This window comes from Periplaneta americana, chromosome 1, assembly GCF_040183065.1.
Source record: "Periplaneta americana isolate PAMFEO1 chromosome 1, P.americana_PAMFEO1_priV1, whole genome shotgun sequence".
In the NCBI taxonomy this organism is placed as follows: Eukaryota; Metazoa; Arthropoda; class Insecta; order Blattodea; family Blattidae; genus Periplaneta; species Periplaneta americana.
In genome coordinates this window covers 84,947,168-84,965,334 of record NC_091117.1, presented here as the reverse complement: position 1 = coordinate 84,965,334, position 18,167 = coordinate 84,947,168, and the positions used below count along the sequence as shown (strand labels likewise).

Genomic DNA, 18,167 nt, shown 5'->3' with positions numbered 1-18,167 from the left:
TGAGAGGAAAAAAGCATTCATTGACATTGTATATTTTTAGAGTATTTTAGTCTCCATTTGATTTTGATTTGTGATTTTACAGCCAAGGTAATTAAACTCTGTTCCTGTTAGAGTCATCGAGGCAAAATTTGTCGGCTTTTTGTAGCCTATGTTGAATTTCGAAGTTTTCGTATTTTTCTTAACTTATACGCTACATAGATATACGATGACACTCGCGATGTAGGGTCAGCACGACGTAGGCCTCCACCTCACAATAAAAATTCGTAGTATTTGTTTAACTGCCGTTTGAACAACAGAGGTTATTCTGCGTCGAACCTAACAAAAGCAACACAGGACATCAACTACACTTTTGTTGTTGGCTGGTGGATTTGTAACGAGCCGTCAAATCGACCGCTCTGGAGTAACGGTTAGCGCGTCTGACCGTAAAACGAGCGGGTCCGAGTTCAAATCCTGATTGGGCTTTTTCCGGGGTATTCCCTCAACCAAATGAATTATTGGGTAACTTCCGGCTTTGGACCTGGGACTCATTTCGCCATCATTAATTCACATATCACCATCATCCACAAAAGACCCCAGGTTAAGTTCACGGTACGGCGTGCTGTAATTGTACAAGAGCGCTGGCGTTCGGCTACCCATTCTTTCACAGAATAGAAGTAGTAAGCACAATAAAGTAAAGAAAAAAGAGCCTTCAAACAGTACGTACACGTTGGAGCAACGATAAACGATAAGAGAAACGACCTAGCGACTCTTTGGTATAATCAAAGAATCAAGTGTTCATATCGGAGCAACGTGAAAGCGGGAAGCGAACATTTTGATTTATCAGTATAAGATTTTCTATACATCCACTTAATGAAAGAAGATATATAAAAAATATCAGCTGCTAGTTTCTTAAATACGTATAAAATTGAACCCATATCCCATTCCAAACTTTATTATTAGTATACATTCATTGCGATGTGATTGATTCTTTTGATCACGAATAAATACACAACTGATTAATTTGTCAGTATCCATGATAATTTAATATGCCGAAATAATCATAAACCCACAAATAATCTGATATATTGATATTACATATTAATATGATCTTAATCAGAGATCATATGACCGATAAGAGCGAAGAAATTGAAATTTTTCTTTTTCATCGCTTTTATCACAGTCTAGTATATACAGTTACGAAGCTCAATACGTAGTAAATATGCACCCATAGATAGTTGCTAATCACTAGAATCGCTACTATCGCCTTATTACAAACAATGCGAAATAGTACCTGCACAGTCTATTGTTCCTAGTACCCTCACAACTCAAGCTTTGTGACTGTATATACTAGACTGTGGCTTTTACGTGCATCTTCGCTTTTACCGTTTACTCCAGTATGCACACCTCAATGACAATGCATGCTTCAATTGTTTCTGATAATATCATCGCTGCTTCTTTTATCGTCGCTCCAACATGTACGTATTCAGATACAGAATTCTCACATATTTATACCTGCAACACAGGTTTTCAAGTGAAAAGTCTATGTTCAAGGCACAAAGGTAAAAAATTGTAATGTTCTAACACGAAAGGTTTACTCGTACGTCACTGGAAACAGAAATATAAGATGAACTTCGCTCCTCGTGCTTTCCCACGCGGTACTTCTAGCTCCAGTCTCTGTTTAATGTGTCTCTAGGTTTTCCGCTGAACCTGTTCTGTTCTCCCTCCACTCCTCATGTGGTAGCTACTGTATTAGGTTACGTCCATTTTCGGCTTTCCACTTCACAGTTCTCTAATATTCCTCCACATGGAACTGCGAAAATCGAAGTAAAACAAATTTCCCTTGCAAAGACGCGTTTTCGCATACTTTTAAGTGTTTCTTCTTTCATTTCTCCATTAATTTTTTTTTTTTCAAGATTCGCCCGAAAGATGTAGAAGGTTTTTTACCTCCTCTCCCGACTCACTGTGCTTTCTTCTTTTGCCTTTATCATCTTCGGCGATTCTTCTCTGTTCCTGTTCAGTCGGTTGCGCTTGCGATATTCTCCTCCCCCTACCCTTCATGTAGTAGCTATTAAGTTACGTCCATTTTCGGCTTCTCTCTTTTAACATTCTGTAATATTCTTTCAAACGGAACAATGTAAATCGGATGAGAAAAGTGACCAATAGGCCTGAAGCTCACAGATACTCCTTACAGTTCTAAATTCCCTTGCAAGGACACGCATTTGTTACATTTTAATTCCTCCTTTTCCCATTTAACCTTTCTTTCATTGCCATTCATTGTCATTGAGGTTTTCCACACAATAGTCATGGAAATATAGGGTATATGAATTAGCGTATGCAATCAAATGAAATACACTACAGTATTAAAAAGAACGTTCTGTATTTTACTTGCATACTTACAAATAACTTTTAAAGAACCCGGAGCTTCATTTCCGCCCTCGCATAAATCCGCCATAGGTCCCTATCCTGAGCAAGATTAATCTAGCCCAGTGGTCGTCAGCACTCGCTGAAATGCGCAATGGTTACGCGGTGCCGTCCCGTGTGCACTGTCGTGCAACACAGAGAGATAGAGAGCATATCCGCTAGCAGCTACGAGAGCACTATAGTGCACTGCGTTTTCCGCGGGTAAGAGGGGTTAGCCCCAGTGTTCTCTGTGCTGACGACCCCTACTATCCCCTAGCATCATATCCAATCTCCCTCAAATCCATTTTAATATTATCCTCCCATCTTCGTCTCGACCTCCACAAAGATGTTTCCCTCAGGTCTTCCAACTAACATTTTATATGCATTTCTGTATTCGACCATACGTGCTACATGCCCTGCTTATCTCAAAGTCTGGATTTAATGCTCCTAATTATGTTAGGTGGAGAATGCAATGCCAGCAGTGTTGCGTTGTGTAACGTTCTCCAGTCTCCTGTAACTTCATCCCTCTTAGTACCAAATATTTTCCTAAGCACCTTATTCTCAAACACCCTTAACCTATGTTCCTCTCTCAAAGTGAGAGTCCAAGTTTCACAACCATAAAAAACAACCGGTAATATAACTGTTTTATAAATTCTAACTTTCAGATTTTTTGATAACAGACTGGATGATAAAAGCTACTCAACCGAATAATAACAGGCATTTCCCATATTTATTCTGTGTTTAATTTCCTCCCGAGTATCATTTATATTTGTTACTGTTGCTCCCTGGTATTTGAATTTTTCCACCTCTTCAAAGGATATATTTCCAATTTTTATATTTCCATTTCGTACAATATTCTCGTCACTAGACATAATCATATACTTTGTCTTTTCGGGATTTATTTCCAAACCTATCTCTTTGCTTGCTTCAAGTAAAATTCCTGTATTTTCCCTAATCGTTTGTGGATTTTCTCCTAACATATTCACGTTATCCGCATAGACAAGCAGCTGATGTAACCCATTCAATTCCAAACTCTCTCTGTTATCCTAGACTTTCCTAATGGCATACTCTAAAGCAAAGTTAAAAAATAAAGGTGATAGTGCATCTCCTTGCTTTAGCCCACAGTGAATTGGAAACGTATCTGACAGAAACTGACCTATACGGACTCTGCTGTACGTTTCACTCAGACACATTTTAATTAATCGAACTTGTTTCTTGGGAATACCAAATTCAATAAGAATATCATATAAAACTTCTCTCTTAACCGAGTCATTTGCCTTTTTAAAATCTATGAATAACTGATGCACTGTACCCTTATACTCCCATTTTTTCTCCATTATCTGTCGAATAATAATAATAATAATAATAATAATAATAATAATAATAATAATAATAATAATAATAACGCTGAAAGTGATCAGGAAGAGAAAAGAAATTGGTTGGGTCACTGGCTGAGAAGAAACTGCCTACTGAAGGATGCACTGGAAGGAATGGTGAACGGGAAAATAATTGGGGGTGAAGAAGGTATCAGATGATAGACGACATTAAGATATGGATCATATGAGGAGACAAAGAGGAAGGTAAAATATAGGAAGGATTGGAGAATGCTAGGTTTGCAGAGAAAGACCTGCCTTTGTGTAGAACAGTGAATGAATGGATGAATGAATGAATGAATGAATGAATGAATGAATGAATGAATGAAGGAATGAATGAATGATAACAGATGTGGTTTCACAAATATTCATTGGGACTTCTTTAAATCTCATCTATTTTAATCGGTTATTTGACAACTAGTACGAGTACTGTCATTTAGCTTCACTACAGCTGGTGATAGCGACATAATATTTGGCGAGATGAGGATGGGGATTCACCATGTGAGTGCCTGACATTTGCCTTACAGTTGCGCAAAACGTCGGGAAAAACCTAACCAGATAATAGATCCAACCGGAAATGGAACTCACGCCCAAGCGCAGTTCCGGATCAGCAGGCAAACACGCTACCGCTTGAGCTACACGCCAGTGGCCTCTACATCACTGTTTCCCCTAGTTTAACTGCTCCTTCAAAAGAAACGATAGGAAGGATTTATATTTTATCGCTCTCGACTCGGTAAGTACCTATTCCTTATACACGATTCTTATTTCAACGACGCCATATCATCGACACTTGACAACATCTGTAGATTGAAAGTATCGCTAAATAAATAATTAAATCTCTGTCTCTTATGTGACGTTGCGTCATTAAGGTTAATGCTTTTCATTTCGTGATCGGTGTGTTGTTTACAGTCACTTCATGTCCAGCGCACAACTCTCCAGTCCAGTTTGTTTTGTTTGATAATATAACTGGGTCGAGAGGCGTTCAATTATCTTCCTATTGCCATCTTCAATTTGCCGGCGGTGCGCAAAGTGGCGTCTCACGCTTTCCCTCGTTAGATCTCTGGACACTGTCCGCATCATGATGGCTATGTAAAAAAAGTATTTTGTTGGAATGAGGAAGCCAATTTTAACCTTGAGTTGGCTGCGTGGTCTACACCATCAGCCTGTCAAGCAGACTGTCCGGGTTTGGACCTGATAGTGACAGTTGAGGAACACAAAGTCCCATTGCTTTTTTCTCGAAGTTCTCCCGCTTCCCTACTATAGGCATCAACAGCATTAGGTTCGATCTCCATTCTTTCATAATTTCCGAAGCATTCCCCTATAATCGGCTGGGCTGATCTAAGGATGAGCAACGTTACCTGCTTCAAGGTCTAGATACTCATCGAACCTTAGCATGGTTATCGGGTGTAGGTGAGAATGCGTCTAGCTGGAAATCAGCGAATTAGATCACTCAGACAACGCTAGCGTTCGTCCTCCCCCCCCCCCTCAGGATGATATTATTAATTATTATTATTATTATTATTATTATTATTATTATTATTATTATTATTATTATTATTAACATCATTGTTGTCAGTGGTTCAGGACATTAATAAGTAATTACCATCCCCCAAGTCTATTTTGGCTTGACTAGGACTGATCCGTGACGGATACTTGCACTTAGGGCCTATATATTATATGGGATGATTAACTAAGTCGACAGTTGGCTTGGGTGACATTCGTGAATCCTATGCGAACAGGTGGACCTTCCTGCTTCAGTCCTGACCTAGCGAATACCTGATGACAACCAGGGACCGATGTCCCAAGCACTTCCTGCATCAGCATCAGGAACCCGTACCATCTCCAAGACTTCATTCCTATTGCAGATGATAAATGAAATGAGCGGAGAGTGTTGGTAGAATGACAGAGGGAAATAGAAGTAACTTCGATAAAAACTCTTACGATATTTGAACGAGAATAATTTGAATGATTTTAGCAAACTGAACGTACCCATAGTCACTTCATCCGTCACAAATGTTCCCGTAAAGCTGCATCTATATGGTTCAATCACAGTCTAGTCCTACAGTCGCGAAGCACAATACGTACTAAATATGCAAACATTAGGTAGTTGCTCACCACTAGGATCGCTAATATCGCCTCATTACAGGCAATGCAAAATAGAACCGTTACAGTCTATTGTTTCTAGCACCCTCAAAACTCAAGCTTCGTGATTGTATATAGTAGACTGTGGTTCAATTTTCCATGCGCGTACTCTTGCAATCTGGGAAGAATATTGAAAAAATCAAGATTAAAACAAGCGTTCAATTGAGTTGCACTAAGGTTTTATGTCTATATGGTGCGCCGTTTTAAACGTCATCTTCAATATGAATATAATATATTAATAATATTATTTCATTGCTTCAATGCGTAAAATTGAAAGAAGAGTTTAATCGTGTAGATGCACCTTATTTGCAGGGAATTTAATCCTATAATTAGACATTCGACGAAAAACACTACACATAATACCAACATTTCCCTTGATTAAACTAGGCCTACGTAAATTAATTGTACAGAATTAAATCATTATGAATTTACTTGTAATTATAGTAAGATATTAAAGAACCCAATTTCCACTTAGTTTTTCCTTGCAAATTTATTTTCAAGTTTTTAAGGTTACAGGCATAATTTCTGTCAAAGAGCAGTGTTCACGAATTTACCGAAATAATCGATATTTATACATTGAACTAAACAATTTTGGGTTATGAATTTGGTAGCAACTTGTAATTTCTTACATCACGCCAGTGTCTGCCGTAGTGAATGATTTCCGTTTATTGGCTGTTTGTGAGTGTTAAATTAGCTTGATAATTGTAAATTTTCAAGTGTTTTATTAATGTTTTCATTTGTAATGTGTAGTTGCTGGACTTTCTAGTGTTGCTGACGTCGTGTCGGGCTTCAGGATACCACATCAAAGGTAAGATACTTGAATTACTACAAGCTCTTTATGGTTGAATCGATCAGTGCACATGTAAGATAACTGTTTTATGTATTTTAAGTATATTTGTATTTCAATGTACAACGTTAATATATGCTTACTACTCCATTTTTTGATGACGGGATAGATTTTACTGGTAAATAACCTATAAAAAGTTATGAGAAGAAGCGGCGAGAGTGGGGATAACTTCCTCTATCGCGGTTCCATTCTTTCAGAACCAGTTGTTAATAAAACTGATGGAGCGCGCTTCCGAACAGGGACAGTGGCATTTCTCCTAAGGTTAGAGCCCGGTTTAGGTGTGTGTGTATTAATCGAAAATTAGAGGCTAGAAAATATTGAGAATAGGACACATGTTTATATGACATATCCATATATCCGTAAATATTGCGGGTTAAAAGTTAGGTTAGGTTAGGAGATAGTTAAATGACATGAGGTCCAGAAATAGGACAAGGTTAGAGTGCGTTAGATCTCCATCTAAGTGACATGAAGTAGAGGAATGTAACAATATTAGGGTGCGCTAGATAAGGGGATAACGAAGTGACAGGAAACCGAGGACTCTGACAAGGTTAGAGTGAGTTAGATGGGGTGATACCTAGATAAGTGACATAAGGCCGAGGAATATGACAAGGTTAGAGTGGGTTAGCTGTGGAGATAGCTAAGTGACATGAGGGCAAAGAATGAAACAAGATTAGAGTGGATTCGATGAGGATGTAGCTAAGTGATATGAGACCGAGGAATGTGATAAACTGATAAGGTTAGAGTGGCTTGGATGAGAAGATAGCTCTAAGAGACATGAGGACGAAAAATGTGACAAGATTAGAGTGGGTTAAGTGAGGCCAAGGAATGGGACATGGTTAAAACGGGTTAGAAGATGGGCTAGCTAAGTGAAATGTGACCGAGGAATGGGACAAGATTATAGAGAGTTAGATGAGAAAGACGTTGAGTGACATGGGACCAAGAAATTGGTTACAGTTGATGAGGGAATAGCTAAGTGACATGAGGCCGAGGAATGTGACAAAGTTAAAGTGAATTAGATTAGGGAATAGTTGAGGGACAAGAGACCAAGGAATGGGACAAGGTTGAAGTGGGTTAGGTGAGGGAATAGCTAAGTGAAATGAGCCGAGGAATGAGATAAGGTTAGAGTGGGTTAGATGAGGGGGATAGCAAAGTGACATGAGGTCAAGAAATGTGATAAGGTTAGAGTAGGATAGATAAGATGATAACTAAGTGATGAAGCCGAGGACTATGACAAGTTCAGAGCTGTTAGATGAAGGGATAACAAAGTGACAGGAGACTGAGGACTGTGGAGGGGATAAATAAGTGACCCGATACTTAAGAATGGAACAAATTTAGAGTTGGTTATTATAGTGGATGAGAGAATAGCTAAGTGACAGACGACCGAGGCGTGTGGCAAGGTTAGAATGAGTTAGAGGAGGAAATAGCTAAGTGATAAGGTGAAGAAATGGAACAAGATTAGAGTGGGTTAGATGTGAGGATAGATGAGTAGCATGAGCCTAAGGAATATGACAAGGTTAAAGTGGATTAGATGAGGTGATAGGTAATATGTAACATGGATAGAGGGAGTTTACAGTAGATGAGGGAATAGCTACTTAGAGTGGGTTAGATGAAGAAACATTTAAGAGAACGAAGCCAAGGATTGAGACAAGATTGAAAAAGATTAGGTGAGGGTGTAGCTAAGTGATATGAAGCCAAGGAATGTGACAATGTTAGAATGGGTTAAATGAAGGGATAGTGAGTGACATGAGGCCAAAGAATGGGACAAGGTTGGAGTGGATTATAGTATATTAGAGAATAGCTAAGTGACATGAGGCTGAGGAATGGGACAGTTTTGAGTGAGTTACATGGAGCCGAAGAAGTTAACGTGGTTAGATCAGCATTTTACAACCATTTTCAACATGTGGCACACTAAAGGTGAAATTTAAAATCCAGCGGTACACTCATATAATCTAAACAAGTGATTCCGAACCAGGGGGGATTTTTGAAGGTTTTAGGGAGGAATATATTTACTGAATGCTGACTTACTGTTCGCTGAATTTTGACTCTTGTCGACTCATTTTCTTTACTATTATTTATTTTTTTTTTTCAATAAAATATACTACGGCAACCTTTACTATTTTTATTTTCTCGCGGGACACCGGTTGAAAATAGCTGGGTTAGATGAATCGATAGATAAATAAATTAGAGGATAAGTAAACAAATAATTATTAAGCAATTACAGAGAATGGTTTCATTTCATGCTTTTCATTTTTCGTTAGTTACCGGTTATTTATATCTTCATAAAGAGGCAGAACATGCCCTATCGTATATGTCCTGGTAATAGCGTGATATATTTTATTCTCTTTTCTCGGTTGGCTTAATACATTGTAAAATATACTTACATTCAGAACATGTTGGAGCAAAGTTATTTCCCAAAATACAGTAAAAGAATGCGGGCCTAGATAACAAGATTGAAATAAAAGAAAGAAAATGTTACAGCACCGGTACTTGATTAATAAAAACTAAGTGTCAACAAAGGATGTTGTTTAGAACATGTAACAAAGGCTGTTAGGACGATTGTATTAGAATGACATTAAAAAAGGAATTGTATAAATGATGTCAAACAATTTGTAAAGGCCTTTTAAATGAAATTAAAGCAAGATCTAAAAAATATCCTTTGCCTTTAAGAAATTAACTACAAATTTTGGGATTGATCCTCTAGCACCTATCATAAGACCCATCATATTTGTACCTTATGAAGATCTTGAAAATAGCCAATTGTGAGTTCATAGATTTCACATTTTTCTAAATTTGCTTCACTGGGTTGATCTGCTCCAGTTTCATAACAATATATTTACAATAAATAATATACATAACTACTACTTAATTGCAGTGCGCTTATTTTAACAAAAAATAAATTATTCAACAGCGAAATTAGATACTTTTAGATGTTATACACGAATTGTTGCTTTTCTTGATATTTGTTAGATGAATATCTTTAAGCAATAAACCTTTTCTCAAATGCTGTGAGGCTAGCTATGGATTGTTGTGTTATATTTAAAACTAACTGTTGACTGTTCCTGGATATATTTTATTTTTACTCAGTATCTCCCAAATTTAAGTGAGGTTCTAATTTCCACTATTGTAGATTGCCAATATTATTTTCTACAAGTCCATTATAATTTCTCATCATTTGGCAAGTGATTGATTTACAATTTGCTTGTCATTTTGCTCTTATAGCTATATATATATATATATATATATATATATATATATATATATATATATATATATATATATATATATATATATAGAGAGAGAGAGAGAGAGAGAGAGACACCTGTCATTATCTGCGATCATTTTTCTTGATGCATTCTGAACATCTACATCATTTTGGTATATTGTCATTCTATCATTTCTGTAGGTATTCACTCTTACCATTGCATAAACTTAGTTCTGTGCATTTCTCCCTCTGCTTTCATCGTAGCCATTATATCATTTTTTTTATTTTTAACATTTTGTGTAGTAGGAAAATCTTGATATCCTCAGTTGAATTATTGTAGAATGTAAATACACTACATAGAAGAAAGAGTAGACGTAAGTATATTTCTAGTAATAATCTTCAGAAAGGCATTAAGACCAGAAATTCTTTCTATATGAAGTAAAATATAAATTAAAATAGCCTATGTAATATCACTTTATTATGTTGAGCAATATAATGGGAAAATTGGAGTATCAATTAATTTCCCACTTTTACCTTTGCAACTACATTAATTTTGTTGTGATTTGTTTTCTTCATTCATCTACTTATACCTTCTTGAAAGTTAATGTTAAGCAAATTGGTATATTGTTAATTGTGTTATTTTTTGCACTAATAAATTAATCACTTATGATGTTATTGTTACCCAGAAAGAAGTGAGTGTATAATTTGTACAGTATTTAATTGGAAATAATGGTTATGTGTAAAAGTAAATGGAAGTTCTATGATAAGTTCTTTCGAAGCTTCACATCTTAGGGAGCCTTTAATTACATAATATAAAAATTCTAACTTCGCATGACTTTGTCACTGGTATTTTGATTATAAATTTTATATCATATTGGATACATATGGTTTGAAGTTTCATATTAGATAAATATCGGTTAAATTACTTGTAGTCTACACATATGTAGTTACGGTTAGCGCGTCTGGCCGCGAAACCAGGTGGCCCGGGTTCGAATCCCAGTCGGGGCAAGTTACCTGGTTGAAGTTTTTTTCGGGATTTTTCCTCAACCCAATATGAGCAAATGCTGGGTAACTTTCGGTGCTGGACCCCAGATTCATTTCACCGGCATTATCACCTTCATCTCATTGAGATGCTAAATAATCTAAGATGTTGATACAGCGTTGTAAATTAACCTACTTAAAAACTTACTTGTTAAACTAGCTTCATTTTCCCATAGTCGTAGGGAATTATTAATTGCAACAGTTTCTTTTATATGAATCAGTTTTGATTTAAACCATTTTTTTATAACTTTCCTAAACTATCCATCAAACATGTTGAAATTATGACTGGAACCATTTATTTTAAACTGGCTAAATATGATGTAAATCACTTGTACCCTTGCTTGACTTTCTCTTATCTTGTGAAACTTTTTAATTGAATTGTTCTTTAAATATGATTTAAATATTTAGTGTTTAATCTTGTTTTTTTATATACTATCAGTAATGATAGAATAATTTTTTGAAGATATGACGAATTTGTGAAGTTCAAAATAGCAAGTAATACATCTCTCTGAAATACTGACTTCAGATTATGTAACTGTCAGTCTTCATACATGATTTTCTACTTTGAAGTAGCCTACTACATCTTAGGACTGTTAAAATATTATGAATATTACGCTCCTGCACGAAATTCTATTCCTGTACAAACAATAAATACAAAACATGACGCAAAAAAAAATATATGATTTGAAATTGTGTGCTTTTGAAAACTACAGAAATGTAGGCCTAAGACAAAACTCATAACTTTAGAATTGTTTGTACCTTATAGTCACATGCATTTACACTTAATAGAAGCGAATTATTTCAGTTTTATTACTTGAAAAGGTATATACAATTTACAGAGTTAAATAATTTGCGAATTAGGTTGTGAAATTGTAGTATCCATGTTTTTCTTCAGAATGCAATGTTGAATGGATAGTGAGGATGATCCTGGACCCTGGAACAAAAATTAACATGAAATTGTCATTGAAAAATTCGGTGATATCATAGAAACGAATGAAACTACGATTTCGTACTAGACTAAATATAAGTATATAAACATATATTCATTCATAGTATTTTGCCAAAGGACAGGTCTTTCACTGTAAACCCAGCATTCTCCAGTCTTTCCTTTTTTCTGCCTTCCTCTTAAAAATATACAGTATGTCTTCAAATTGTCTAGTAATATTTGGCTCTCAATTTAAATATCGACAGCCTGTACTTTGAAAATTACTATGCTAACTGATGTATATAAATATCAATTACTATTGTACTACTTAATCTGGAGGACAACTTAATAATCTAATTGTTTATACAATTATTTTTGACATAGTGGAAAACTCTGTTAACGTAGGCCTAAGTATAGTTTTAGACAATTTTGAATGTATTACTGTATCGTATCGCCCTATTAACAAAGATAAGTAGTGAATCATTATACCTACCCATTAAGAAACTAAAACTGTAGATTCTTCAGACTTGGGGAAAAAATTTGATAATTGTGATTCATAACGCACTTATGGTCTACTGTAAATGTGAAAGTTGTTTGTATTAGATGTTTAGATGTAATCAGAAATTTAAACCTCCTAAATTTTTACTAAAACTGGAAAAAATATCATATACTAATGTTGTTTTAAATATGTTCATATTATGAGAGTATTCACTACAATGTAATACCAATATAATTTGTAACAGTTGTTTCTTGTTTTGTAAGACCCCTTAAACTCTGAAGACGTCGAAGTTCTGTTGTACCCCTTTGTCTATTTTGTTTCCTGCCGTTTTCGTCTGATATCTCTGCTTTATCACGAGGCACAGTCTTGTTAAGTCACAGTAGTATCTCAATCGAGGTGTTGGTCTATAGAGACATGTCTTCAGAACAAGGAATTGGATGTCGCAGAAACAGTTGACTGATAATTTTGCTCGGGCCAGGGTTTTTTTTTACATGCCGAAAACCTACTGGATTTTGAATTTTGCTTCCATTTCAAGAAAATCATATTACAAATAGCATGTCTGAGTAATTTTATCTTTTCGGATCGGGCTGAAGTGAAGATGGAATTTATAGTACGTAAGATACTCTTTTATAGAGTAGGTACAGAATTATTTCAACTTGAGTTACTAGTCCGAAAAACGAAACTGGCAATTAGAATTAGGTACAATAGAACGGCCCCGAGGTTCACTCAGCCTCCTATAAAATTGAGTACCGGGTCTTTCCCGGGGGTAAAAGGCGGTCAGAGCGTGGTGCCGACCACATCACCTCATTCTAGTGTCGAGGTCATGGAAAGCATGGGGCTCTACCTCCATGCCCCCTAGAGTCTTCAAGGCATGTTACCGGGATATCTTTTTACTTTTTTACATATTACAAATATTTATGGTTCCTTAAAAATACATTATCTCTGGAAAATTTGTTTCTTCACATTTAGAATCCAGTGCTATGCATTGAAACAATACAGGAATAGTATAATTTGAAGAGTGTCGATTATGGCTATATGCATTTGAATTGTTGCTGGTATGAATTCTCCTTAGCGAGTAACGTTACATTGTTTAGTATTCATGTAGAATTAGCATGCTAGTCATAAATACTTACTGGTATCCAGAAAATCCCTTTATTTTTAATAAAATTTTTAGTGTTTGTTTCTAATTTGAACTTTTTTAGATAATGAAACAAATTTTACATTTTATGATCATAACCGGCATCATTATCATCATAATCATAATAGTGATCGTCTTGTTTGTCTAAGCCTGTGGTTACCCCCGCGGAGGCTGAATGATCAGACCTTCAGCGAGTCGTGCAGGCGTCCGGGTTCGAGCCCCAGTCAAGTCTGGAATTTTTCATTGAAAAATCCATAGTGATACTTGTGATAGTTGGGTTTTTTCTCAGGGTTCTCCAGTTTCCCTATATTAGGCATCTTATCATTCTGTCAACATTTCTCCATTTCGTTATCATTCCATAGAATTCCCCGAGCGCCGGCTGGCGTCGCACGAAGGGTACTGGCTAGGGACGAATGGAGTTGCCTGCTAGAAACTGGGTACAAAGTGAACCTTAATGTAGTCAGCCGGTGTGGCTTGGGAATGAGCCTAGCCAGAGGGTTAGCGCAATGGATCGTGCAAGGTCTCAGTGCTGGGTCGTAGTGCTCCCTCCAGAAATTCCATTCCATTGGAAGTCTGTGATTAAACATTCTGCTTGATTACATTGAAATGGAATTTTTTCCACATATTTGTTTTTTGATGGGAATGTTTAGATCATGAGAGTGTCAAAACTCCAGGCATTAATGCCACATTTTCTTTCATATCTTGTGAGGTGCTGTACGATACTTCTTCTTCTTTTATTATTATTATTATTATTATTAATATTATTATTATTATCTCTTAAAGACGTGTATAAGAGGAAGAACAATTATTATACCTCTCAAGTCTGATTAGTGAATTATGTTACTAGTCGACGATGTATGCAATGGAGGGGGAAAGGAACTGGTGACTCTGCTTATTGGTGTCACTTATGAGGCTCGAACCAGTCTTCGGACTATTGACTAAACATATTATTATTATTATTATTATTATTATTATTATTATTATTATTTTAATCGAAATTAATGAAATATATTTTCTTTAATTATGAGAAAGTAATGAAACACGTGTACTATATGTTTGGAGCTAATCGATGGGAAATTACTCATAACTTACTGTATGAAGTCGCAGATTCTTTTATCCCTGTTGAGTGCATCCATTGCACTGACGTCTTCAGGGCGTAGCTCGAAGTTGAAAACGTCAATATTCTCCTCTAGGCGTTTCTGGTTCGAAGACTTAGGAATAGGTACAACGCCATGTTGGATCTGGAAAATTACACAGATAGTTATACTTGGTAGCATAAGGTAGTGCGAATTCCAAACACGACCCTATTTCACAAGATTGTCGTGGATAACACGTTCGTATATACTTCAATGGTTCAAATAAAGGGAGCTACGAAATCTCCTAACAAAGTTTGATATTGTTACATCTATAACACCGCAAGAAAATTTTGTTCAAGTTGTCTTGCTGAGGAAGGTTACTCACGCGACCCTTGCGATGGCTTGGGCACTCCAAACTCGCAATCTATAGAGATTGCGGTTTTATTTCAATATTTCTGGTTTCTGATTTTGAACTTCAACCATGATATTTCTTCCTTTAATTTTATTTTTCTGATAGCGTCGGGTGTTTTCTTCCAAAAGTAAACTTTAGAGGACTTGATAGAATTTGGTAGTATGAGTGCAGCATTTCAAATACCGTAGCCTATTTTACTGAATTCTTTTAGCTATTGATGGTTTTAAGGCTATGGATCGGTGAAAATAACGAAAAAACCTTTAACAAATGGAAACTTTGTTTTTACCTCTAAAAAATAAAATAATGTTTCAGTTTTCTATGTCTGTGCTTATTTTGGCCCTTGACAATTTAAAGCCCCTCAGGACGCATTTAAAGTGACCAGAGCGATACTATATATCGTACACAGTGACATCAAAAACTTTTTCCTTACATTTTTATTGTACCTTGTTTTTTCACTATACCATGCAGGCTTTAGTTTTAGTTGCCATGGTAATATTTTACACTGCATAGGTACAATCAGGACATAGTTAAAAATGCAAGGAAAAAGTTTTTGATATGTGTCAGAGGAAGCACAATTGAAGACGACATAAAAGGTTGTAAGTGCCAAAGAGACGAACCGTAGAAAACAGAGCTTTCTTGTGTGATTAGTAATGTAATATCATATGCGAGAGCCTAGGACCTAAATAAAGTTACAATTGGACGTATCATTTTTCCTTATCATTTTTTTCTTAGCGGATTGAACCAGGGACATACTTTCTTTTTAGGAAAAACTAATTTTCAACGGTATTAGTACTTATAAACATTTTTATACCCAATCTTCAATTGTGTGTATACATCTAAATTCTAATTAGTGTAACATGTAGCTAGTTGGCGATGTATGCAATGGAGTGGGAAAAGTACTGGCCACCCTATCCATTATCTCCTGGATTAGTTGCCTCGTAAGTGGTGTCTTGTTGGTACCACTTGTGAGATTCAGACCTGTTTTCGGACAGTTGACTAAACAACAATATTGGAAATGACTTTATCTCTTTTAATTTGATCCATTCACTCTATACTGGCCAAATTTACAATCGTTAAAAAGTAATGTAACAAGATCCTTACCAAGTATCTAAGTATGATCTGCGCCACACTCTTGTGATACTTGTCAGCCAACTCCTTAATTTTTGGGTCCTTCAGTGGTTCCGGAGATTCTCCCTTATGCAATGGGGCTATGCTCATGGGACCTCCGAAGGGACTGTAGCCAGTGATAACAATCCCTCTCTCTTTACAGAACGATATAAGTTTTGTCTGGTTCAGGTAGGGGTGGCATTCAACCTGTAACAGAATTGATAAGATTAAACCAAATTCGGTTATCACTAGAGACTATAAATCTGTCATATCATAATTGTCGGTAAGTGTCGTCGAATGCTACGTCTAAGACCATATTCATTGTTCATTCCCCTTTGTGGAGAGGGTCTGTTGGTCAAGGGTGGCCACGAGTTCCAATTGATATCACAAAGCATAAATCAATCAATGAATTCAATCACGAATAAAGTGCTTTATTGTTTTTTTAAGACTAAATGTGGAAATGTACTCTGTTATATGAAGAAAAAATCATGAGCAGAAAAGATATAGTTTCAGACAGCTTTAAAGTATGTTGCACTCCGATAAATACAAAGATGTCGTTAACGATGAAAGATAGATGTTTCCTTTTTTTATTTAACGACGCTCGCAATTGCCGAAGTTATATCAATGTCGCCGGTGTACAAGAATTTTTGTCTCGCAGAAGTTCTTTTACATGCAGTAAATCTACAGACTTAAGCCTGTCGCATTTAAACACACTTAAGATGAAAGTTATTGATTAAACCAGGTGATGTTTTGGAGTGTCTGTTAGGTGACTTTGAAGAAACTTTGAATTCATTTTTGAGTTCCAATAAGTCAAGTATATGAAAAAAAAACTTGTAAATGTCTTTTGACTTATTTTAATGTAAAATACTGAAGTAGTTATTTTACAATTACATTAATAGTGTTAACGTTTTCGCCCAATTGTGGGCATTTTCAGACATAAAATTCGATATCTAGCCTATGTGGTAAATAAACAATACATATTAAATATTGACAAATATGAAGACATGTACAAGGTTAAAATAGTGAAAAATGATATAAGTTTAAAAACAGTATAAAAGGCATCATTACATGTGGTGTATATAATTATGCATATTTAAATAAAACGGTATATGAAAAATAATGCGTATTATTACTATTGATTGTTGAAAAAGTGAACGAGAATAAAATCAACTGATTTGTAGGAATGACACCGTTATGAATAAAGCTTATTAAATATGCATATTTTTACATGTAGAATATACTAGGCTAATATGTGTAAAATAAAATAGGCTATATAGTATGAAACAGATCTTGTGGTTGAAGAATATGATAAATGAAATAAAGAAATTCCTCAATGGCAACTTATTATTCCAAATCACAAATGATGATAAAAAACAAATACATAATATTCCACTACTCAATTATTCAGCTACATACAAGCCATGAAACTAGAAAAATCTTCATTCTTGCGTATGAAATCTGATTTAATGATAAGATATGCAGTTTTATATTTATTTTTATGAACCAAAAAAAATCTAAAGATTTCAACATTATCTATACCCTTAAGAAGAATATAAATTAATTTATAAATATAACATAAAGCTGCAGTTTATTTATGGGATTATATTATTATTGAAGCATACTGCATAGTAACTACAATTTCATACGCTAAACCAGTTTATTGTTAATTCTTTAGTGCTCGGGAAAAGTGACAGAAGTCAGTTTCCACAAACCTTTTTTGATAATTTATTGACAACTTACGGAACATCTGTTCGCTTGGAAAAAATACATAGGTATTCCTCCCATTACAATAATTCATACAGAAAAAAATCAAATCGACATAAACCAGTGTAAGTTGTCAATAAATTATCAAAAAAGGTTTGTGAAAACTGACTTATGTCACTTTTCCCAAGCACTGCAGAATTTATTTGGTTAGTTTTTTTTTTACAAATAAAAATGCAATAGTGAGTGTTCCATGTTTCTAATATGAAGGAAACATGAAACGCTTTCACCGCCACATGGATGGTCCTTTTGCACGTCATCCTAT

The 18,167-nt window shown here is 35.5% G+C and overlaps 1 protein-coding gene across 1 annotated transcript in view; it reads right to left on the bottom strand.

The window, feature by feature from the left end:
* Positions 1-11,770: 11,770 nt before the first annotated feature.
* LOC138697746 (1,5-anhydro-D-fructose reductase-like) overlaps positions 11,771-18,167 on the bottom strand; it is a 34,368-nt gene continuing 27,971 nt past the window's right edge. The window contains exons 5-7 of the mRNA XM_069823236.1: positions 16,136-16,348; positions 14,639-14,787; positions 11,771-11,918 (exon numbers count right to left, since the gene is read on the bottom strand). Of these exons, the coding sequence (XP_069679337.1) occupies positions 11,876-11,918; positions 14,639-14,787; positions 16,136-16,348 (405 nt within the window). The 3' untranslated portion in view covers positions 11,771-11,875. The remainder of the gene's footprint in view (positions 11,919-14,638; positions 14,788-16,135; positions 16,349-18,167) is intronic.